The sequence below is a fragment of the Halichoeres trimaculatus genome, unplaced genomic scaffold (genome assembly GCF_033239565.1).
Source record: "Halichoeres trimaculatus isolate MK-OKI-2021-1 unplaced genomic scaffold, fHalTri1.1 fHalTri1_scaffold_4, whole genome shotgun sequence".
NCBI classification, from domain to species: domain Eukaryota; kingdom Metazoa; phylum Chordata; class Actinopteri; order Labriformes; family Labridae; genus Halichoeres; species Halichoeres trimaculatus.
Window position 1 is genome coordinate 23,503,572 of NW_027437182.1, and position 25,152 is coordinate 23,528,723.

The 25,152-nt window shown below is 39.5% G+C and overlaps 1 protein-coding gene across 2 annotated transcripts in view; it reads right to left on the bottom strand.

Moving 5' to 3' along the window:
• The window catches only part of sbno2b (strawberry notch homolog 2b), a 63,563-nt gene that overhangs the window by 21,402 nt on the left and 17,009 nt on the right, over window positions 1–25,152 (bottom strand). For both annotated transcript variants that reach the window (XM_074667948.1, XM_074667947.1), the window contains exons 2-4: window positions 24,504–24,734; window positions 23,346–23,434; window positions 14,218–14,341 (exon numbers count right to left, since the gene is read on the bottom strand). In XM_074667948.1, the coding sequence (XP_074524049.1) occupies window positions 14,218–14,341; window positions 23,346–23,434; window positions 24,504–24,611 (321 nt within the window). In that variant the 5' untranslated portion in view covers window positions 24,612–24,734. The remainder of the gene's footprint in view (window positions 1–14,217; window positions 14,342–23,345; window positions 23,435–24,503; window positions 24,735–25,152) is intronic.

The window sequence follows — 25,152 nt, forward strand, 5'->3', positions numbered from 1 at the left end:
GGACAAAATGTGGCTTAATGTTCAGTTAGTTCCAGGAATTAAAAACATGTATTTGTACTCTGTATGTATACATGTACACAGAGGAACATGTTATGGCCTATTTGTTCACTCTTTGGTGTGTTTGACTATCACATGTTCCTCTTCTCAGTTTTGAATGCTGACACCAGCACTTTTCTCTTTAAGCACAGAAATTATAAAACCACATTCGAATGACCACTTAACGCTAGCATGGTGAATTAAAACACTCAGTGGGTTCAGTACCTTATGTAAACACACATGGTCATGTTTTGTACATGACATCATGTGTCTATCTCAGAGGTAAATTGCTCTTATTTCTCTGGATAAAAGCTGTTTTCTTGGTAATGATTAATAAAGACACACTGTAGTGTAAAATGCAACGTGCTCTCAGTGTAAACGGGAGGACACCTGCTGAGCTGCAGTGACTTGATGGTTTTGGTGGAAGTTGGTGGTTATCAGTTCAAGGTTTCAGGACTGAAAAAAAAAACACACTCCCACTCACACACCGCCCACAGACAGCTCAGCCTCATCGTCTGTAGTAGCTGATGTGTTTACAGTGTGATAACTAATCTACCACACAATATTCCACTCTTTAAAAATGACTTCTTGATCAGCTCTCCTGAATCCATTCTATAACTAGCTGGAAAGAAGTTTTATGATCAACTTTACATTGGTCAGCATTTATCTGCTGTTTTTGTATCACAGAAGCTTTCCCTGGAAAAGACTGAATAGCTATGACACAGTCCCTCTAATGACCATACAAGGCAGCTCCACAGCTCTGTTTCAGTATGCTGAACAACCACTTCTTAAATCTTTGATTTCATTTAATTTCTTCTTACTTTTGAGGAAAGTTTTGACAGATAAAGTGCTTTTAAATATCTCAGAATTATTATGTCAGAACTTTCTTGTTGTCTGAAACAAAAAGGTACATTTCTTTACTGAGCGGCATCTTTGAAATCCCCTTGATAACAAATGATGATAAAGACACAGGTGGACCAATGACACTTTGTGTTACTGCTTATTAAAGAGGTGTTACACACCCTCTAAGAAAGAATACCTGCTGGATATAGTCCTAGTGAACTTGATGACCCTCAGCATGGGGCCCTGCTGAGGCCTCAGTCAGTCAAGCCGGCAGGCCGGGCCCCAGCCTGGGCTTCCCCCTCCCACACACTGACAGCTTGGCTGCTTTTCCAAGGCCAGGAAACAAGCCAGCCTGAGCTTCCACTTACCCTACACAGGCCTGTGCATACACAAACACACACCTTAAATGACCTCACCAATACACACACACACACACACACACACACACACACACACACACACACACACACACACACACACACACACACACACACACACACACACACACACACACACACACACACACACACACACACACACACACACACACATTTGTCAGTCATCTCTTGAATGGTTCTTCCCTCTCTTAGAAACTCCACCCAAACTTTGAGACACTCGTTGTCTTTCAGTGATCTTTAGCAGGAAGAGGATCTGTTTAACCGAATGTGCTTTCTCACCCAGACTGAATAGAATCTAAATAGAAGAATGACAGAGAATTACCACTGCTGCTGACACGGGGGGTTAAAAAGAAAAGAAGAATTTACAAATATGACACTTTATTTTCACTGGCTGTAAATCCAGCCTGAGCCCAAAGAGTATCTGTAGAGTTTGAAGCACTGGAGGGAGTTGTCCCTGATCAACAAATCTTTGGGATTATTACATGCCATAGCTTCTGTTTGTAATTCAGGTTGAGCTAAGCTAAATTAGAGTGTGACCTAAAATAACCCTGTCATGGCGCCAAGAAGTAGTACTATGCTATGGATTAATGTGTTCATTTGTGAGCACACAAGGATCAGCTGACTTGGCCTTCACATCTGGGGCCGGCACGTGACCTTGTCCATGCAGTCAACTTAACCTGATTGATGACGAGTGTGTGTGTGTGTGTGTGTGTGTGTGTGTTTGTTGGGGGTTGTGACTGCTCGCTTTGAGCTGTCTGCATGTTTCACTTATATATGTTGTCAAAAGCCTGCTCATGTACATTTGGAAACCATCTATCAGGGAGCATTTGTTTTGCACACATTGTATTTTTATGATAACAAATGGAAATTTTAATCTTATGTTTCAGTCTACAAGATCCTTGAGTCATACAACCATGAGCCAAAAACTATATTTAAACACATTTAAATCCCTTCACAGAAACATAAAGCCTCTCGCCAGAGAAAAGTGTTGTTCCAGTGACCACAAGAGCTCTACTTAGGATCCCTGCCACAGCAAACCTGACGTTAAAAGGCAATAATATTTCATCTGGGTTTTCTGCTTAAAGTCTAGAAATGTGTTCCAAAGAGTCATGTCCAAACTTCCTCACTACTGCTCTGAAATTCAATTTGCAAATGTAATACTGAGAGGATGTTTAGGCAAATATTAGGAGGTGATCAGTTTTCAAAGGACTGGAGTTCTTCTGTTTGGGTCATAGAAAGAATTTTGTATTGGCCCGCAGACAGCTGAGTGTAGCCCATCCCCAGCCATTTATCTCAGGCCAATCAAAGTGGAAAGGCCAGTCAGGCAACCTCCTGACAGGCAAGCTTTTTATGTCATGCCAAGTCTGAGGGGAAAGCTCACTGCTTACAAGCTTCCTGGAATTTTCCAGTGTTTTTGTATGTTCTGTGAAATAAAAGGATCCCATGTCAAGTGTCTCAGCGCGTAGCAGAAAGCAGGAGCTGCTTCAAAGAACTCCTCTGCTCTCTGTGTGTGGGAGAAGACCTGAAGGCTGCACCGAGCCGACTACTAGGCACTAACAATAGGACAAGATGATGTACAAGACGCAGCCAGCAAACAGAAAACACCTGGCAAACTCAAATCCTTTTCTTGCCAAGTCGGATGAGGAGACTCTGACATGTGCGAGAGAGAGAAGCAGAGAAACAGAAGAGATTCTTATCTGCTCTCTATGTGTCTGGGTAAATGCCAAAGGAATGTTGCCAACAGTAGGGGGCTATGAGTGTGAGTTCACAAAAGTTTGTAGAGCCACACAGAAATGTCACATTTCAGTTCATTCATGACGAATTCATTTCATGTGTCAGTCTGCGCCCTAGTAGTGAGAAAAAGTGGATGTGAGGGGAATGTTGACGCAAGATGACGTCTCTATGCAGAAATTTCAACATACCACAGTAAACTTGCAACAGTGATATTGGAAACAGTCACACACAACAGAGCTCAGGGAATAAATGATAACACTTATGACTTCTGAGTGAAACAAAACATCAAAGAAGAAGAAGAAGAAGAAGAAGAAGAAGAAGAAGAAGAAGAAGAAGAAGAAGAAGAAGAAGAAATTTGTGCACTATATCATTTCTCTCTCTGCTCTAGCGGCAGCATGCGCTTTGAGTTCATCACGTCAAGTCAACTACATGTAAATCTTGGTTTTACACAGCGCAGCCTGAACAGAAAGTCGAAAGATCAGACTCTGCAGAAAAAAAATCTTACTATGTCCAGTGCTTACTTACTGTTTGTGGGAGATCACTTCATTCTGAGTTTGTGTATCTCTACAAACAGCGGAAGAGTATGTTCACAGCTTTTGAATCACCTCAGATAACCCTACACTCTTTTGTCTTGAGCATGACACACACCCATGCTTTCACACACCTGTGGTCAGCGCTCTACTATAACACTGTGACTCAGGGTGGTGGGCTCATTGCCCGTAAGTTGACTTGGTTGTGAGCCAACAATCATCTCTTTACTGGGTAAGGAACATTTCTGCTTTATAACAGCGGGAACAGACGTTACTCTGGCTGTTAAAACAAGTTGATAAGACTTTGTGTCAATCTGTGATTGGTTAATAGCAGGTCAAACAAAGTTGCAGAATTTTTGAAGAGCAGAAAAACTGGAACTAAAATCTTTAAAAATGTTGTACAAACTGTCTTTTTATGTAAATGTTGTACAAAAATGTAAATGTTCTTTATTTATACAGCCCTTTACACCAACCCTTTAGGTGAATCAAAGTGCTTCACAATAGGTGGGGGAAAAAAAGAGCTATACATTTGTACAGATTTATGTAAGTAAGTAAAATTTATATGCAGAGCGCTTTTCACAGATGTGAATGATATGTATGTATTTATGAAAAGATTTTCAACTATGGAAGTACTTTAATCTGAAATATGACAGTTCAGGTAACTATTAGTAGGTTTTATTTATTTTTCTAATGATTTTTTATTAGCATCTGAGTGAGGACGTGCAAAAAACAAGCCTGCTAGACAACCTTATATTCATCCCAGCGCATGCTAAAATTTTCAAAGCTTTGATTTATTTTGACATCTGCCGTGACATGATAAAATAATAAATAATAAAATGAGTTTTATATTTTGAAAGCTTATAAATCACATAACAAAACACAGATCCACTCTTTTATTCTCAACCAGAAGCTGCTTAGAGAATGAAAGTATAAGTATGAGCAGTGGTTGGGGTCAATCACCAGATAAGAGAGAGTAGTTACAGTTAACAATGCAGCAAAACTGTAAATGACGTCACTGTCTGATTGTTTTACGCGCCTTTAACCTGTCCTCACTGCTGAAGCTGTGCTTCTTCCTGTCTGCGTGTCTCCACTCTACTCCCCGTCACAGCCACGACACAGCTAACGCTCCTCATTCAGCAGTTGGCGAAATATGACGTTTGTTTGAAATGCGGTCAGAAATGTTTCAAGTATTTGTGTTGCTGAAGGCAGAAAGAGCGAAGGAGAGGGACAGCTGATAGTCAAACAGGCCTCTTACAAGGAGCTTTGAAGCACAGCACAATGACTAACACCTATAAACTGACTAAATCAGAAAATGGGAAGAGCACGAAAAATACGAAAGATAATTTGGAGGAAATATCTTTATCAGGTACTAAACTATACTTAGATACATTTTACCTATGTCAACAGATTGTCAAATGCTGGTCTGTGCGCAGCTTTGAGATTAAGATTTAAAAATCATTTACTCATTTAGGATGCCCAGGAGTTTTTTTTTAGTTGCTGATTTTCAAAAGGTATCAATGTTTCGAATTGAAGCAAAATTCAGTCTCCTGGTACCGTGACAACCAAATGGCACAAAGTACCACATTTTGAATCCGTAGTTAACTCTCCTGACCTTCCTGTTTCCCCACCGCCCATACTCGGTCCACCCCCTGATTCTTCCACTCATCCCTACTCATCACTGTTCGCTCATTTACCGTAAGCTGCACGCCTATAGGTCACGCATGGCGTTTGACTAAATACAAGGAAATTTGCCTGATGTGCACCAAGACGCCACACCGCTGATATGGCAGGGTTTAAACTTTTTTCAGGCTTTATTTAAAAAAAAAAAAAAAATATATATATATATATATATATATATATATATATATATATATATATATATATATATATATATATATATATATATATATATATATAGCATTAAAATGGTTTTTGCTTTAGCGAATACACACTGACTGAGATTGTGCTTGAATCTTAGAATAATTCCACAAAACAAACAAACAAACAAAAAAACAAATGAAAAAAGCAAAAAAAATTACTGGGGTGTAAGGACTGTAAATTTGCCCCACCAGTGAGTTTTTTTCCTGAATGTTCTTTTGATGATATGAAAATGTTAATACACGCTTATGCTATGGATCTGACTGAGGGGCCACAGCCAGATTGTTCAAGAGACACAGGAGCATGCAGGTGCAGGTTTATAATCTAATTTTTATTACGAGCTTTTCCGAGACCCTCTTTATCACTGGCAGAGCGCTATGTCAATACTTAATGTAAAAAAAATGAACAAAGAAAAGATGTGTGTCTCTATCACAGTGGAGTTACACAGGACTTCAAATGAACTACTCAACTTCTGCAATGTATTCTTTCATCAAAGAGTCCTTTGAAAAAAATACGAAGATTATTTTTGTAATCAGACTTTTCCCCCTTGAGGACGTCATGCTAACTGGGTGAAACTCTTTCATAAACTTCATCAGAAATTCAGTGGAAGTGAACTTGAGAAACTCCTCAACCGCACTCCCTATAAACCTGGTTTGAACTTCATTAAAAACCTCCTCACAGTCTAAAGAATAATAAACTGATGAAGCACTTTTTCATTTACAGCACAGTACGACAAAGGGCTCATTCAGGAGCCATTCAGAAAACACACCGTAGTGCTGTTTAGCCTGACAAGATATCAGATTCTCACACTTACTGGAAGACAGCAAGGAGTGAGGCAGACAATCATTTGTCATATTTCCTGGCTGGGAATGTGAGTCTCAGAGGGCAACTGCATGACAGTGTGGCCTGCCAAAGAAAACTCACAGCCTGACTTTAATACTGTTTTAAAGCGCTGTAGTCAACGGTGAGTCGATATCTTAACTCTGGGTTACCCTTAATCTCTCACTGAACAGCAGACAGGGTACTGCCAGCAGCTGATAAACTGGTGAAAAACACTTGATTAATATTTTCTCTTACAAGTCCTGTCTTGTAGTAGAAAGACGAACAAAGAAAAAAAATCCAACAGGGGTTTATTCTCTATCCAGGAAATCAACACTACTGAAAAAACTACATGGAGAGAACTTAAAAAAGCGTGTTTTAACATGTAAAGCCCATTTGTGCTACTTATTTGAACATATTTCATTAACAGATGAGGCTGAGCTCTGGGTGGAAAATTAAGAACGGGAGAGAATTACAGGCGGGCCTAACTATACGGAAGTACTTTCACATTTTATTTAAGGATGTGAAAAGTTCGAGAGAAAACTACAACACACAAACTATAATTCAGTAACCAACTGCTTATTGTTGTCGTTGACAAATTCTTTATAGAGGCAATAAAAACATATAACAGGAACAACTTTCAGTCCGTTAGATCCCCTTTGTCTCTTTAAATTTGCTGACCACATCAACACAAAGAGAAAACGGCTCTAAGCAAAATAACAGCAAGTCATACAACAACAAACTAGATTTGGCAAGGATGTATAAACAAAAACCAAACAGCACCAGTACCTTGGGAAGCGGTCGTCCCAGCTGTGAACACCATTTAGTCCAGAACTGCGTGAGAGACATGAGTCCAAACTCTGCAGTGTGGGAAGTGTAAAACTCACACACACATACACTCCTGCTTCACCTTGAGCCCCTGAATGCGACAGCCTCTTCCATGTGTTGGTCAAAGCGTGGGTATTCAGCCTACAGCTGGTGCACTTCCACCCAACAGTGGACTCTCACTTGCCCCTCCACAGCTCCTCTCTGGTGTGACACCACATCTGCCTCTACCGCAGGTACGCTCTGGGCAGTGAGCTCACACATACAAACTGTGTTTCTCTCACAAACAGACTCGGGCAAGTCTAACACATGCTTCCTGCTTCGGCAGGACAGTCAGGTATTTGCATATAGGGCTTAGTCATAGTGATTGTGGACTAGTTCCTCAGAGCTCAAAAAGGTGGTTGGGGAGTGAGAGAGAAAGAGCAGCAGAGGGGAGGGGAGAGGTGGGGAGAAGAGGGAGGGAGGAGGGAGGAGCTTTCAGGAAATGATGCTTTTGTTGGTAAGTGACTAGAGTTACTGGCAGTCAGGCCCATTTTACTGTACATGGTGTAACTCAACCGCATTTGTAGTGTAAACAGTATTGCGCTCTGGACCTGGCCGCTCCTCACACCCTGCTGCTTACCGCTATATTTAATGGGCCTGGCCGGCTATTTAATGATTATTATATTTAGAGACTGAATCCCTGCCTGGTTGCCTGCCTGACTTTATATCCTGCTCTTTTTCTTTTTATCTGTCTGCCCAGACTCATTTTCCTAACTGCTGTTCTGGTAATGACTGCTGATCAACATAATGATCAATAGCTCAGAGGTGTGATATGAAAGCGGCAAACAGGTGGTCTCATTGGCCAGTTGCTGTCAGGCTGTGCCCCTTGAAACAATTGACATAGCTGAATAAAGCTCTGCCGTACTAATCACTGTTAAAGAAATTTGACTACTAAATGCTTACTCTTAAAATAAATCTCTGTCGAGAGGATATGCTGAAAACAACCTCCACAGCTAAAAAAAAAAGGAGAAGGTGGCAAGTGTGGTCAAATGTGCAATTTGTGCAAGCTGGGCAATTTGCTCTGGTGTTGGACGCTACATCTGTCTGTGCAAAGTTACAAACAAAAACGTCATCATTAAGACTCATTCCTGCTTACTGGAACAAGTATGATTGTAGAAAAATAAATATATATACATATATTCTGGGAATCTGAAGGAAAATTGGTTATTATGATGGATCCAAGATGTTGATCAAAGAGAACATTAGTTTCTCAGGAGTGTGTGAGTCCTGACTGTGTAAGAGCCAGAGGTGAATGAAGACATTGTGGTGCAGAAGGGTCTCTTTTTGCACACTCTACTTCCAGGAATGTGATATCAAGCCAGTGTGGCAAGGTACGGTAATGTCCATCTCTGCCGGACTTGAGGGGAGTCAGACGAAGAGACAGAGTGGCGCCTGTCCATGGTGTCATCCCTGTACGAGTGGGAATCCTCGGAAGAAAATGTGTATGTGCTTATGAATCTGTGTGTGTGTGTGTGTGTGTGTGAGGAGAGAGGGAGGGGAGCATGGAGGGTGACTGAGAGGAATGAATCATTAATGAGGTTCTTTTGAATACACAGACACACAAACCAGACACACCTTATTGCATCACAGCCAGCAAGGATCCATTCTAATCTATACAGACAACAGATGCACTCAGTGGTCTGCACAAACATGCAGTCTTCTCTCATTCAGGTTCTAATAGTTCTGCAAAAACCTGAGAAACTCTTGTCATACATTTATCAGTCTTTTCAGAATTTCTTGGTTCAGTCCTTAGGCCCAGTTCCCACTCATCCCTGGTTTAAAATTTCCTTCTTGTCAAAGCTTATTCTGGGCTGTGAGCACTCCAACTGAATACATTCTGGAGTATACTTTTGATGAAGTGCCCAATCAGCAATACACTTAGATGTGTTGAGTTCTTCCACTGTAAAGTTATTCATGCATTGCCTGACCTTTTTGAAATAAAATGAACACACTTGTGTTCATACTTAGTGTGAAAAGCATTCGTAGCAATAGAGCAGTGTGTCTAAACTTGTGAATTATAAAGCAAGTTCCTCTCATTCACCCCTTACTGAACCTAAAATTGATTCACAGTCAATTACCTTGAAACAATATCAAACTGAACTTGACGGGCCGGAGCACACACTCCACAAAAGAAAGCTGCGCAGCTATGGCTAAGTCTTCAAACTAACCTCCAACTTCCTCGTTCAAACTAGGCCATTCAAGTGGGTGGGAGGGTGTCTTACAAGGAAGTGACAGAGAAAAACACACAGATTTATCTTTTGATTGGCCTGGTGCAATAAAGTCAAGAAAAACAAGATGATCTTCATTGCCAGTAAACTAAAGCCACCTGGGCACCTTTCCTGTTTACTACAATAGCCTAGACAGAGTCAGTTTATTTTGAAACTGCTAGTCTTTAAACTAAGGTTCAAATGTGATCAGAACAACCCTACATTTTGAATTATTTTGTTTTTTAAATCGCACAGTTGACCATTGAAGAATAGTAGCACTAACTGGGGTCTTTCTATGTGGAGATGCATGTTCTCTTTGTGCCCACATGGCTGCTATGAGGTTTTCAGAGAAAATGAGCAACAGCTTATAGTTGGTCCATGTGATTAATATGTATTAAACACTGAAGAAACACTCAGGGTTTTGGTATGATGTACCAAAGTGATTCAGGTTCTACTAAAACAAAACTGAAAACAGCTGTAGCTGCCTCAGCTTCAGCACACACCGAGTCTTCCTAGAAACATCAACGTGCACGAGAGTAAGTGTGTAATAGTGAGAGGGACCGCACTGAAAGCATGTAGCGAGACACTAACTGTGAAAACGTGCCGTATTGCATGTACGTTTCTGTATACGTTGTTATGTACAGTAGCTGTGTAAACCTGTGTGCCTGCAGAACAGCACTACAGTCATTGAGGTAAGCCAGAGTGGTTAGTGAATGAGTTCTGTTTTTCTCTATGTCTTCCAGTAAATCTGTTTTTCTTTCTGGTGCTCTTCCTCAAAGTTTACATGCCCCAGGTCCAAACTTCACAATGGATGTCCAAATCAGCATTTTTTGCCACTGATATCAATACAGTTTTTTAATACCTGCCCTTATCAAGTCCAGATCTAACTCTGTGGTTTGCAGTGATCAACTTTACTAAAGGGGTAAGAAGGGAGCACTTTTTGCTTTGTGTTTTCACCATAAGAAAAAGTAAAAAAATGATAGCTAAAATTTGTTGAGCTTATTAATTCCATTTAACTTATTTCAGCTAGTTATTCAATCTATTTTACATGCTCTCCTGTATCCCCTGAACTTTTGTGCATGCAATTCAACACCCTAAGGCTCTCACAAGATGTTTGGAGACCATGAATGTATGCATTAGACACTAACGTGACTATCTCCTGTTTGTCCTCCTGTAATTAAAATGTGAATTAAAATTTTGCCACAAGCCAAGCATCTGAAACCTCAAAGTAGAGGACAATCCAATGTGCTGTTAGGCTGCGATGCCCAAAAACATGGGACAAATATCTTGTCAAACTAATCACATCCTTTTTAAATCACCTCGCATGTTATCACAGACTGTGCTGTACAGACATCAGCTCTTGGAGAGGGTTCATTTAAAAAAATTGTATTTTGTCTCAATATGGATGTCAGACCGTGCACAGTTTATTGTACTTGAAGTGGGGTTTTACTGAAGCTTCAGTTTGTCAGGCTCTTTGTTTGACACTTACTATTTCTAACATGCTCCATGTTCTTAATAAGCAACGTGTAAATGTGCATAAACTGTAAAATATAGTTATACGTCAAGTAAAAAAAAAAGTAGGCTGACGTTTCAATCAATCAATCAATCTTTATTTATATAGCATTTACAGGTCCAGACCCGTAAATGTTAATACAATTTTCAATAAAACGTTTGTCCCACAACTACTGACAGTGCAGACAAATGAACTACACTAATACAAATATTTGAGGGAAAGTTGGTTTTAGTTTTTTTTTTTGCCAACATACAATTAAAGTTTTTAGAATTCAATTGAGACAAAATGAATTTGTGCATTAGCTGTAAAGGACAAACTATTCGACAGCTACTTCATCCATACACCTTAACCACTGGCTGCAGAGCGCATGTGTCCCTGGGGATGGGTACCTTTCACATTTGTAACGATAAAGTAACCAAATGCCCGGTATCTGGCAATCGGTACCAGTACTCAACGGTAACAATATTTGGTGCTTTTTTGTGTTTATGTGGTGAAAAATATCAATCTGTTTAATAATATTTTTTTTTATCATTTAACAATCTTATTCTTCAATATTTAACCTTGAAATGCTGTGTCCATGTCCTGCATGGAAAATTGCTTACTGATCCACTTCCTCACAGTCACAAGGATGCATTTAGGTACCTAAACATGGTACATTTTGATTTTACATGAATTGGAACCTGGTACTTTTACAAAATTCAGTCGGTACCTATAAGAGTACCTAATTCAGGACCCATCCCTATGTGTCCCATCACAGTTCTTAGTCTTGGGTGTATTATTGTTGACTGATAATCTAAGACGAAAATTGAGTCTCAAAGGGGGGTCAATAAATTCCAATACAAATAAATATTACTCCTGTTGTTCTGTCCACATGTTTAACTGTGTGCTTACTTACAATATGGACTTTCCAACAGAGGTTAACTGCATAAAAACACTGTGGGAATTCATGCAAACCAAAAGAGATTTTCCTAAAGACTACAGCTGTAACCAAAACAGGAGAATTGCTGAGATAAACAAGGCAGTCACCTGACAAACCAAGGGACATGCCTGAGTGCTTTCTCTACCGTCATGGTTCAACAGCGCAAAGAAAACATAAAACCCTGTTTTCTAAATGTGGATGGTGAGAGGAAAAAAAGGCGCACGGTTTAGGTGCCTACTCAGAGGAGGAGGGAAACATGGAGGGTGAAAATGGTTGTGGTGGGGGGAGGTCTTGTTGTGAGGTGGAGGATTAGTCATGATGACCCTGTGACTTACATTTTCTCAGCATGCCTCACATGGCAGGGAGTGTTCAGATTCAGAGAGAACAGCTGAGAAAGCACAACACAAGCAAAAAAACATCTTTTCTTTCACACAGGCAGCCAAACAGCCCTCCTGAAAACTCAACATGCTTCTTGTGAACACACTGTGATGAGGACTGTAGTTAAAATATAAAGTGTGAAATCACACACTTCTCCACTCTACAGGTAATCAAGTATTTTCTAAACATATTCATGCTCTCTGTGAGGAAGAAAGCCAGAGCCAGATGGACTAAAGGCAGATGGAAAACTCGGGAAACCCCACATGAATCACAAAATCCTTGCTGACAAAATAAAACACGTGATGAGGATGACACATCACTTTCTTGTGTATAGTGCTTTCATGTTGTTGCTTTGTTTTTAAAAACACCTCAGATTAAAATATTAGTAAAAAGTATTCTTGTTCTTTCACACAACATCACTCGTTCACCCACCTGAAGCACAAGCGTAGCATGAAACTGTCCTCTGGTTGTTCGTTTGTTTTAGTTAGTGTTGGTGCTTTGTTAAAGTATGTAACAACAGGAATCAACTGAAATTTGTTTTTTTTCTCAAAAGATGCTGGAGCAGAAACTGAAAGCACTTTCACAAATTGAAAAAATAAATGACGAGTGATTTAGAGTAAGTTAAAATGCAATCAGTCTTTTTTGTTTGAGCCACATATTTATAAGCACTTTGCAAACACACACACACATTAGATTAAGGAACCACCTCCTTCCTTGTCACATAACTCATTTTGCGTTGCTTACTTTTAGCAAATCTGACATCTTTATCCTTCTGACAAACAAGCCTGATAACTATTGAAATGTGTAATATATAAAAACACACTTAGTCCTGCAAGTCCTTTAAAATACATGTTTTCACTTCCTGTCTATCAAAGGATTTTATTTAGAAGTCTGTTAAAAGTATTTACTTTAGAAACAGTAGTATGTTATCTAATTCAATTACGTCAATTAAACAGAAATTTCTCAAAGGACTTGACCTTTTCTAAAATCATAGATTTGAGGCTAGTCTTCAAAATACACAAAAAGAGATTTGAAACACTTTGTCAACAACAGACCCAGCTTACTCTTTATTATTCTGATACTTAATTACTTATAAAAAGCTTTGAAAGTTTACAATTTCTGTAAGATTGAGCTTCCTTTAAGTACTGCCATCACCTCTTATCTCCATTATGTTTACATACAGCTTTGGCCTTGGGATGAACTAAGAACTGTAATGAAGCTATGCTCCTTAACAGTGAAAGAGGCGACTAATGGCAGGGGGGTACTACTAACATGCTTGGTAACCCATGACTGACTTAAGAATAAAAAATCTCATTATCATAGCTTATTTTTTTAAATGTGGTTCAATAATGGCTCTCTTCAGCTCAACCAGAAATAGGATTCAGATTAGAAACTCACTGGGCTGTGTAATTACGGTTAGTTCTTATTCATATGATTCTGACCATAATGATCCAACCTCATGGACTCTGAACTGCACAGGAACAAAAAATGAAATAGGTGGATTGTAACCATCTGCCCTGTGAGGTAAATGTAAGGGGAGGTTGACGCCTGCACCTTTATTCTCTAGTTCTCAGTTAATGCCCTGGTCCTTGAGTTGTATCTCTTTGGGTGGAGGTAATCACATAGAATCTCAGTATGATTGACAAAAACACTCTACTGAAACATTCCTAAAGCATCAGAAAAGAGGGTACTGGGTGTACCTCACAGTGATTCTTCTGGATGCACACTGGAAGCGTTAAATTACAGCGTCTTATTATTAATGACATGCCTTGACAGGACAGAGGCAGGTACAGTTGAAGTCGTCTAGACAACAGCGGCCTTTAATCAGGCGGCTCTTTGGTAAATTAAGCTTAACTGAACACACAAGAAACAAAGATGAAAGACGTGGGTGGGAGGCACGGCGCTTCCCTCTGATAAGCACGCAACAGAAGAAAAGAAGAAATGGAAACTAGAGTGCACCTAGTTGTGTTTGAGTGGGTGTGAGGTTTTTTGTTCGGGTGAACTCTTACAGACACTTGGATTTTTCACTGTTGCTGTACTTGTTAAATAAATACATATCAGCCAACAAGCACTGAAACAGATATATGAAACAAACCTGGGGGAAATCTCCATTCCTAGGAAGGTTGAGGCTGGAAAAGTCCATGTCAGGGAATCCCGAGTACATCTCCATGTGCACATCCGGAGTGGTGGTGGTAGTGCTGCTGTTCAAGTGGTATTGCCTACAGGAGAAATAGGAGGATTTGTCAGCTAAGTGTAGTTAACATTTACTGTACCTTTTTTCTTCACACAGGTCACACACTATCACCCAGCTGCTGCCTGACACAACCAAAGCCTTATACTGTCATGTCACAGGCAGCCCAGGAGACAAATGTACGGGGCACTGAACGTATCCTTCTCAAAATGCAATGAAGCACTCAAGTATTCAAACTGGAGAGCAGTAAGACGTTTTCTGAAGATGGCCAGAGCTTTTATTTTCTCAATTACATTACTTTTGGTTTTGTTTCATTGAGGAAGAACTAAAAAAAGGATCACGAACAGAATCTTGTAAGATGAAGATACTCTGTCAGCAGGAGCCATTATCACTCACTAAATTTAACAGTTACTAATACAAGAGAGTTAAATCAAACACACTTAACACTAGTATTGAAATAGGTAGACTCTTTTAAATTCTACATTAGATTAACAGAAAAGGGAAGAAAGAGAAGTAAAGAAAATTTCAGATCAAGAACAATTCCTACCTGCTCTGAGCGTCCAAACTCTGCCTTTCATTAGAAACAACCATTCTCCCTGAGCCTTCCTTCAATTTTAACACATCGACACTCTTTGCTTTCCCAGCATACCAATTTATTTTCACTTTCTACTTGAATACTAGCCATCATGTCATCATTGATAAAACAAGCCAGCTAACGGCAGTAGATACAAAGTCAAAACGAAAGCAAAAGTAAATGTTTGTTAAGGTGGAACGGTAAACCTCAGTGTCCCATGTTCCTCTCAACCAATCACGTGCCGGGGCTCAGGCTCAGAGGGATTGTGCTTGGCCAAAGCTATTCACAGGATTTGGCTGTGTGTCCACGGCCACGGGCAGGAGATCAGTGAGACTGATTGATTTAAGTTCAAAATACACCAAAAGGATAAAGGGGCAGCTTAAAGAGTGGGTGTAAAGTAGAATGAAAACAAGGCTGTAAAGTTTCTTATCAACTCTTCCATACAGCACAACAAAATATCCAGAAGAAAGACTGATGCTTATGCCCATGATCAAAAGTTCTATTACAGGTGCAGCTCTTTTTTGACATGTAAAAGAAAACTGCAAGTAACACTGGAAAATATCAAACACTTAATATCTTGTCAAACTACTTTCCTTGAAAACTTAGGTTTATGCATTTTTGTGAAAATCAAACAGCACAAACATTTCAATGGGTTTATTCTCTGGCAAGCAGAGCTTATTGAGAGAATAAACCCTAAGTCAATAAAATGGAAAAAAGATGGACTAACTGTGGTCGTTTAGATAAGTATGAACAAAATTATAGAAGAAAAAGAAAAACTCACGAGATGATATGGTTTTAGAATCATTTTTAGTTCTCAGAAGGATCACTGCACTGTGAATAGTACCAATCAGCCACACTGGAAATCCCCTTCTGGCCCTTCAGCCAGCAGTGATATGACAGCAGTGATATTATTACAGCAGAAGCTTTGGCAGGCCAGCATCAGCTGCTTCCCAACAACACAAAGCTTTGGAGAGGCTGTGAGCCAAAGAAGCTGATTGTCTTACTGTTTGTGTACATGTAGCCTTTAGGGCTGCAACTATTACTCGAGTAACTCGAGTACCTCGAGTACAAAAAATGATCGAGGCAAATTCTTTACCTCGAGGCTTCGTTTAATTAACATCACATGGCGATGAGGTGCGCGCGCGTTTGTGTATGTATGTGTGCGTGAGAGAGAGATGGTGTGAGAAAAGGAGAGAGAGAAAGAGAGATGAGGTGTGTGTGTCACCGGACTGTTGTGATTGACGGACAGAGAGGGAAAGAGAGAGAGGAGGTGTGTGTGTGTGTATGTGTACGTGTGTCACCCGGACTGTCTTAATTGACGGACATATCACAGCGATGCCGGACTTAAACAATGGCGGAAGGTGGACGAAAAAGACCGAAAACGTCTGGTGTGTGGGACCACTTCACACTTCGAAGTGCCGAAAATATCGTTCAGTGTGTATACTGCAAAGCCGAACTTGCATACCATCACACCACGTCGGCGATACTGCAGCACCTTAAACGCAAACACCCTCACTACACCACTCCAAGTGGAGGAGGTTCTACCGGGTAACTTACCTAAAATTGCTAACCCTAGCGCCTGCACAATATATAGCAGAGTCCTGCGCTGGGTCGGGTACCCGCAGAAACAGCTGATTTGCGGGTGGTTTTTAAAAACTTTTATTTTTCGGGGTTCGGATCTGGGTGGAAAAAATAACATGCGGGTCGGGTCGCGGGTTTTATTTTCGTTGACACATCAAAATTAATATAAAATAATAATAAATACAATAAAATAAAAACGTAAGGTGTAAGCTGGTTGTAGGGCTGTGACCATATAGCCACGCGATCCAGTTCTTATACTACATCCATGGTTGAGACATGATCACGGCTCGTACCTGCTGAGCGTCGCTTAAGTCTGGACAGAAAGTAAGTCTACTATTACACATGTAAAGGTCCTTTAAAGAGATTAAAAGCTTAAAAGCATTAAACGTTAAAAAACGAGTGATTTTACAGTTATATGTGAGAAGATCACAGAGGGTTGATGATGGAGCTGAAGTCAAGCTTTTATTGGAAGAGTTGCTTCATTCAGGTGCGTTGTTTACTCACTGACATCTGAACTATGGCGATATACCGTTCAATTTTCAGACAATATGACCCAAAATGAATACTTTAAGTAATGTTAAGGGTCGGGCTGCGGGTCGTGTTTCCACGGATCGGGTCGGGTTGCGGTACTAATCAGGCTGATGCGCGAGTTTGCGGTGCGGGTTTGTACGTCCCTAGGTCGGGGGGGGGGGGGGGGGGGGGGGGGGGGCGGGTCGGATCTTGAAAATTGGACCCGCGCAGGACTCTGTTGTATAGTACGAAGCATGACAAGTTTTACTCACTCACGTAAATACAGATGTAACCACTTCTCACAGTTTATGTGTTAAACTCAAGACCAGGGGGCACGAGGGACAATTATATCTGGCCCACGCGATAGTTTTATATTGGTTTTTTGTTTTGGTTTTGTTGTTTGTTTTTACCAATAGTCTAGCCCTATAAAGTGCTGATAACACACAAAATACAGATCCCATAATGCAGTGGAACAGCTGCCTTTCTGAACAAGAGACAAATGGAAAACAAAAGCACAATTTTATATAATATTTTCAGTTTTTTTTTTTGTTTTTTTTTTCATGTTCATATTTTCAACTTTTTATTTTGACAGGAGACATTTTTAGGGAGAGCAAAAGCTTTTTAAGTTATCCATAGTTATTCATATTTTTCTTTTTTTCTATAATGATAGTATTTGTGTCCATTTATTCATATTTATTAACAAAACATTTTAGATTTAATGTGTTCAATCTACTTTTCTTTTTCTGCCCTTGACCTAAAGTGTGTGTTTTGAGTTTTGGACCCATGTGCAATTGAGTTTGACACCCCTGCCTTACAGGGTGCGCTTTTGTAGGGGAGGAGCAGCACTTTGCAGCCCCCCTCTCTCATATCACATATCTTAACTATGTTTTGATGTAGTGTTGTGATTTTTTCTTTTTCTACAGGGACTTGAGAGTTAATCTCTCTCTCTTCCTAGCCTTCCTTAAACATGTTGGAAAAATTCATACTAATACACTACATTCTTATGCCTTGTGTTTTAGGCTGCTTTGGATTGCAGAATTATATTACTGTTTTGTAAAGCAGTATTGAATTGGCTTTGATTTTAGGCCAGAACTGGTTAAAACTTTTAAAGTTGTTCATTAAAAAAACCTTTTCTGAGGAAAAAACAGTATTTGGTTGCTCATTTTAAAAGCCTTAACATGTTTTATTCTATATAATTGATTAATTTGTTTAAAAAACAAAATAGTATAACTCGTTAGAGTACTCGAGTACTCGAAGAAATAATCTACAGAGTACTCGATTCCAAAAATACTCGATAGTTGCAGCTCTAGTAGCCTTCTCATGCTACGGAGAAGCTTTGTTTAGATCATCATTTCAAGTACATTACGGCTTCCAAATCTCTTTTTAGGGCACAAGAAGAACAAACAGATAAGATAGTTGTCTAGCTGAAAACCATTTTTAATATTTTTTTTCTATTACCTGATTACAAAGTCTGCAGAACTGATCACTTTTTAAGAGGAGAGGAAACTGTCGAGGCAGATTTTGAGGTCATTAACATTTCCGTGCACATTTGTCTTTCTGTTACTTGGAGAAACAAAGGTTGAGTAAAATTTTCCAAAGAGAACATAAAACCACATCAGACTGATAAATAACAGTGAAATTAACAGTTGACCATGATGCTCTAAGAACATAAAGTGACACCAAACAGTACAAACTGTAATTCCTTGGGAGCAGCTTTCCTTCTAGCCCGCATACTCATGAAATGTAACTCTCATGCTATCAACAGAGTCTAATAAATGAACTCTGCGTCACAGCACTGGGAAAAACTCCAGCAAAGCTGCAGGCAGTGCAAACAGTGACAGTGAGAACACACGCTGTAACGCTGTATGTCTAACCAACTTTTTCTAAGGAATGATGAAAAGGAAAATCCATTTGATTTCCTGTTATAGCTTACCCAAAGGAAGAAGCAAAACAAAGAAGGCGTTTTTTGGCAAATCATTTGACAACCTAGGGCTAGGCAAAGGGTATTATCTGTTATCAATTATATACTGCGGTCCTATTTAATAGAGCTACGCCTTTCATACAGCACACAATCAGGGCAAGCACAGGCTCAAGACTCTGATGTAATCAGAAGAATGATAGAGAAGTCAACTTATAGCTGATTGAGCAAAAAACAACTTCTGTCAAATAACTGAGAAGTGATGAAATAATGAATGTTATGTCTTGATATGTCTTGATATGTTTTAAGCCCTTTGCACACCAGTGGCGATGCGATTAAACGCAATAACGGCATTAATGCTTTACGAGTACAATTTAGCTTGTGTCGGCTATTGCTAAAACAGACACAATTGAATTCGGTAGGAGCTCGATTGTACACACACCATCATCATACTCCATCTGCGCAGCTATTCTCCTCCAAACATTGTCTTTAAAATCGTTATCTTTGTAGCTTTTGTGTCTTTACTTAGCGGAAGTTTGGAAAAATCGACCACGGTCCGAAAAAATAAAAGCTGCAATTTCGCTTTGCTAATTAACGTTCCGGTGTGGAAGCTTGCATTGAAAAACATTGTCTTCAAAAAAAATTAAAACCGTGCGAAATATTTTTGCGAAAATTACGCGTCTGGTGTGCAAAGACCTTAAGTCTCAAAGTCATTACTGAGTGTGGCTCTAGAAGCAGTATTAAACTGCAACAGTCAATACATTATAAAATTTAAAACAGTATCCAGTAACAGTTATATTTCTGCTTTTTTTTACAATGACAAAATATTGGATAGAAAGATGATGATGATGATGATTAAAGAAATCTGCTGCAGAACCTACAATGTGGACTACAGAATGGAGAAATGGACAAACATTGAAGGGCTAACGGTGCTCACAGTCAGCACACTGACTAGGCCGCTTGCAGTGTCTACAGCAAGCAGCAATGTTCAGTCTAGAGATATAGCCCAGTTCCTGCCAAGCAGCTTGGTTTAGATCAGCACGGTTTGGTAAGGGGTGGCTCAGTTAGGCTTGGCACTGTTTGCGTTTCCACAGCCAACCGTGCCCCCTGATGGTAGGTGGCTTGTGAGCTGGATGCCAACAGCTGCATCACTAACATGATAGTACAACGCTATGGCAGCATGACACAGTGTACCCCGCTAATAAATCCAAAGATGAAAAAAAAAACGCAACACAGTAAACAAAGAGCAACGATGGAAGACTTCCAGCATTTTGTCCTCTTTGTGATTTGCATGTGACTCTTTGATACGGAGAATCAAGCTTTGTTTCAGAGAAGACTGTGTGCCGCCAGGAGAAATGCAGCCGCTATCGCGTGGTAAGTGACGGTTATTTCAGCCAGTCAACGGTCTGCAGCATTGTAGCTCCATCTTCCAAGGTTCATTGAGGATCAGTTTAGTTTGGCACCCCTACGGAAGGGTCCCAAGAAGTGGGACGGCTCGTTTCGGTTATTTGGGGGTCTGTCCTGGGATTAGTCAGTGGAAACGCTGTAAAATGCAGAGCTGAGATGAACTGAACTGAACTGCTTGGTGGAAACTGGGCTTATGAGGGAATACAGAAGTGCTTAAAACTGCAATTTGTCAAAGTGTCCACTTGAGGCTGGCTCCAGAAGTACCGGAAACCTGCCCCTTTTCCAATATGGCTCCTGCCAACAGTTAGCTCCAAAGTTCTGTGTCAGAAACACATGGGTGGTGTCACATAGACTGTGTCCATTTATTATACAGTCCATGGTCTGCAGGGATCAATCTGCCCTTTGAGTTCTGGTCAGAGCTGATGAGTCCAAAATATGATTAATTGGTCTTTCTCTAGCAATCAAACACTTCAATATTTCAAGGCATTTTGTAGCTTGTCACTCCTTATTGCTGTGATGTCTAAATATAGCCATGAAAGTTGCCATCAGTCTAACGTGAATATCAGGTTTTACCACATCAAGCTGCTTTGCATCAAGCTAAAAAGCTCATCTGATCCATACAGAGCCAAAACTGCTCAGAGACACTCTCAACCAAAATTGGACATCTCTTTTCTAATTAAATGCTAAATTTACAACCGAAGACAGTTTTCAACAGGGCTAGCTAACTGATTACTGCTAACTCTGCATGGTAATAGTGGTAAGAAAAGTTTCTGTGGGGGAACTTATCATTCAGTTAATTATTTGGTGCAAACAGAGAACTGTTCCATTCATTCCTCAATCGTGTTATCCATTTACTCTTCAATCTGTTGTCAGTGGTCATGTGAACAGATTAATAAGGGCTTTTAGTTTCACTTAATTACAATCTGACTATACACTGCATTTCCCACAGCCTGATGGAGAAGAGGGGTGAATAACAGATCATGTGAAGAAGAGCCTGACATTATCAAGAAAAACTCCTTTCAACCATAAAAAAGGATCAAGACAACATGTAAAAAACTGATGCTGCTCTGTTTCACTTCCTGTGAGGTGTTGCAACAAAATGCAGTGACCTCATGGTTGAGTCTTGGTTTTTTGTTAAAAAAATCAGAAATAAAGCTGAACCAACAACTTCTTAAACCACAGAACATAGGTCTTAAAGTGGACAAGACCTTGACAACTCAGCCATGATGTTCTTGGATGACATTCAATTGATCTCTTTTCTTCTCAACCACAGACACATCATGATTCAGATAGTGATGTGTGTAAAGAGTAAGACAGAAAGTGAGAAAAGGGTCTTACAAACCAGCTTGATGTCACAAAATTTTACTTTGAGTGAGCATGAAAGCCACACAGTGTGCTCTCACGTCATCTGCTCCAACTGAAAAGGAAACTCTGCTCAGTCAGCAACAGCCGTGCGAACAGATCGACTTAAGAAACAACTCCTTGCCAGTGTTGAGTGAAACATGTCAAATGACGACTGAATGAAAACGATTTCGGTAAGTTCTCACCAAGGTTTGGTACACAAATTTAAAGTTTCAGTTCTGTACGTTTTCAGTATGGCAAGGTGGAAGGGCAACAGACAAAACAAATTATCTTTTATCTCAAGCTCAAAGAACTTACTTAATGTCTGAGGTGCAGCATTAACATGTCGGGCTTAGAAGCCTACACAGATTGCCTTTCTTTAACATTTTAAATGAAACAGTGCAGTAAATAATATTAAATAGATTGAACAAAATCCTGAGTCTGAGATTAATTGTCTTCAAGCACTTCATGTAAGCATTGTTCTCCTTAGGAAGTAGATCACAGTGAAATATCAGTCATATACTGGATTAATATTTGTATCAGGATAACCACATGCATGCTGCAGGAGCTCAGTGAGGTCGCAATGAGACACAAGGACGCCATGTGCCACTGTTTACTAGACTGCACCTCAAACAATTCATTAATACTTAGTGATAGGACTGCTAGTGAAGGGGTTCATTTTATTCATTTTTTTTCTACGGTCCAGAAAGAGCCTGGATATGCTCTCAAAGCTATACTGTATTTGCAGTCCCTTGTGAGCATATTTAACAAAGTCAAATATTTTTCTACCCGGGTTTATTAAATGTTCAAGGTAAGCATTTTTTATTTTGAATTGTATCTAAACCTCATATTATTCAATTGTAGCTTTATAAACAGCCCACCTGCTCTCTAATTGTCTGTATCAGGATTGGAAGCTGAACAACTCATGTATGTTGATAACCACTGACCCTGATGACACTCCCTGACATACAGACTTGTTACATAACTGTGACGCACTATTCAGAGCTGTGTGGGATAAAAGCAACAAAATAAGTCCACTAATAAATGATAATAAGTGTTCTCTGTCCTTATTTAATGTAAAGACACTTTGCAGAAAAGCCTCTGTAAAATAACACGTTGACATGCTGTTTATGACTCTGAGGATGGACTGAGCTCTGAGAAAAGTCCTAATAATCAAATAGTCTAATGATGAGCTGTTTATGCTTTGTGCTTTTTTTAAATACTTTTTTCTCATGATTTGAATATGTTTTCAAGCAAAACTATGTGTTCTGTTAAGGGGGTCAACAAATAAAGCTGTTGAGTGTGTGTTTCCTTTGTGAATGTAGATGACTGGGGGAAATGCATTAATCCATTACACAAAGCTATGAACAAATATTTCAAATATATCACAGACAACACTTACAACCCACTTAAAATAACTAAAATTATCACAGAACAACTCATGACAGTCCTGGGACTGTTGGGACATTTTGTGAATTCATGTGTGAACCCATGTGGGCTGTTCTCAACCATTTCTAATTTTACAGCCTTCATTCTGAAGGTCAGTACCATCTGTGACTCCTGAGCAGGGTGTTGGTACACAACTCCTCGGCCACTGAATATAAACAAGCGCTTGGTGTCTTGGACTGACAGCTGATGCACCTGATTTTAAACTCCTGATAAGCATTCTCAAAGGTGTTTGGGAGGGCTGTGTTTACTTACTGGTTTCCAGATTGCATAGGGCAGTGTATGCTGTATCCAGGCTGCTGGGTGAAGGATCCCCAGGAGTCAGAGGAGGCAAATATTGAACTCTGAAATGAAACACAAAACAAAATTTGACATGTTTCAACAACATGTGGATTATTTAAAAATTGTAACAAAGGATGAAAAGAGTATGATCAATATCATACCAGCACATTCTGCAATTTACTGTAGTTTAAGAGATAGAATAGGATGTTTATACAATATCACACATTACCTTTTCCCATTTAGAGTATTCCAAGTGTTCACTGTGATTTAATACACCCTTATTTCATTGTACTATCACAATTATCATCTCTAGTTTTTATTCTTTGAGGAACCTGGATAGACAGATTTTATTTTCTCAATCAATTGTATCACAGTGACAATTCAAATACCATAATTGAAAATGCAGGGAATAAAATGTAGACTCCCAGCAGTAGGAGAATAAAGGGGTAGACATGTTTGATCTTTCAACTTCGAAAAACTTTAGACTCAGCTAAAAAATAAAGCTAATGAAAATGGTATTGATATGAGGATGATATTGTGAGTTCACAATTTCTCCATTATTAAGCCCTAATCTTCACAGAGTTTGTTCCGTTCCTAAGAAACTCTGCATTGAAATCCATACCACAAGTAGTATCACTTCCTTGCCTGTTCAGATTACTGTAATGCAAGCGAGAAGTCTCACACACACAGACACACAGACACACACACCCACACACCAATTCTCAAATGCATCGCAGTAGACACTGATAATTGCATGTTAAGTAACAGCTGAAGTGATTTTAATATACCTCACATGTTTGTGTACCACCGTATGAGACAGCTAAGATGATAAATAAAGAAATAATTGTACACAAACATAATTTCAATAAAATGTTACATATTTCCTGTAGAGGGAGTATGATGATCTTTAATAAATTTCAAAATACTTGCATGTTTATTAAAAAAAATCTTACATTTATTTTAAAAATGTATCAGAGCTCTGTAAAGATGAGTAAACAAAGAAAAGATCCGTATGTGTGTGTGAATATATTTCATCTCACTCTAACACGGGACAAATACAGACATGGTTACGACACAAGCTTCTTGAATATTTCAGTAAAATAAAAACAGGTTAGACGATTTTTTTCATACCTCCATGTTAGAGGAGGCCATTGAGAACAAGGTGCTGTCTAGCTGAGGGCCTTCTGGATGCAGGTAATTCTCCCCGTCCATGGCCAGCGCTGAGGGGAGGGTGGGCATCAGACCACAGCTTCACACATGACCACCAGCTGACAAAGGATACACCATCCACCTGTCGCCCACGTGCTGGCTGTGTGCGAGAAATTCCTTATTTTTCTATCACAGGAAAATGCTCTCCATGACCTGAGGATAACAAATACAAAAGCGGAAAAGAGAGAGAAAATGAGTCGTGAGAAAATTTGCTGATTTTTGGATCATTTTCACAAAAAAGGTGCTTGATAAGTTACATAGATGTGAATACAAACACAGTCAATATGGCAACGGTACCAATTCTATGGACTAAGATTTGTGCCACTAGAAACTGAATTTGAATTATTAATTAAAGTTTAAAAGCATGACATGAAATTAGATTCAATGTTTTAAAATTCAATTTATTTGCTTGACATTCTTTAAATACAAAAATACAAAATCGGGTATCAATTCACAAAATCTAGATTCAGTTTTGAATTTCACTTTCAGTTCAGCGTGGTACGACCATTATGTTACCGAGGAGGGGAATCGAGCATGGATTCACAGAAATCCTCTTCACATCTGCTAAATT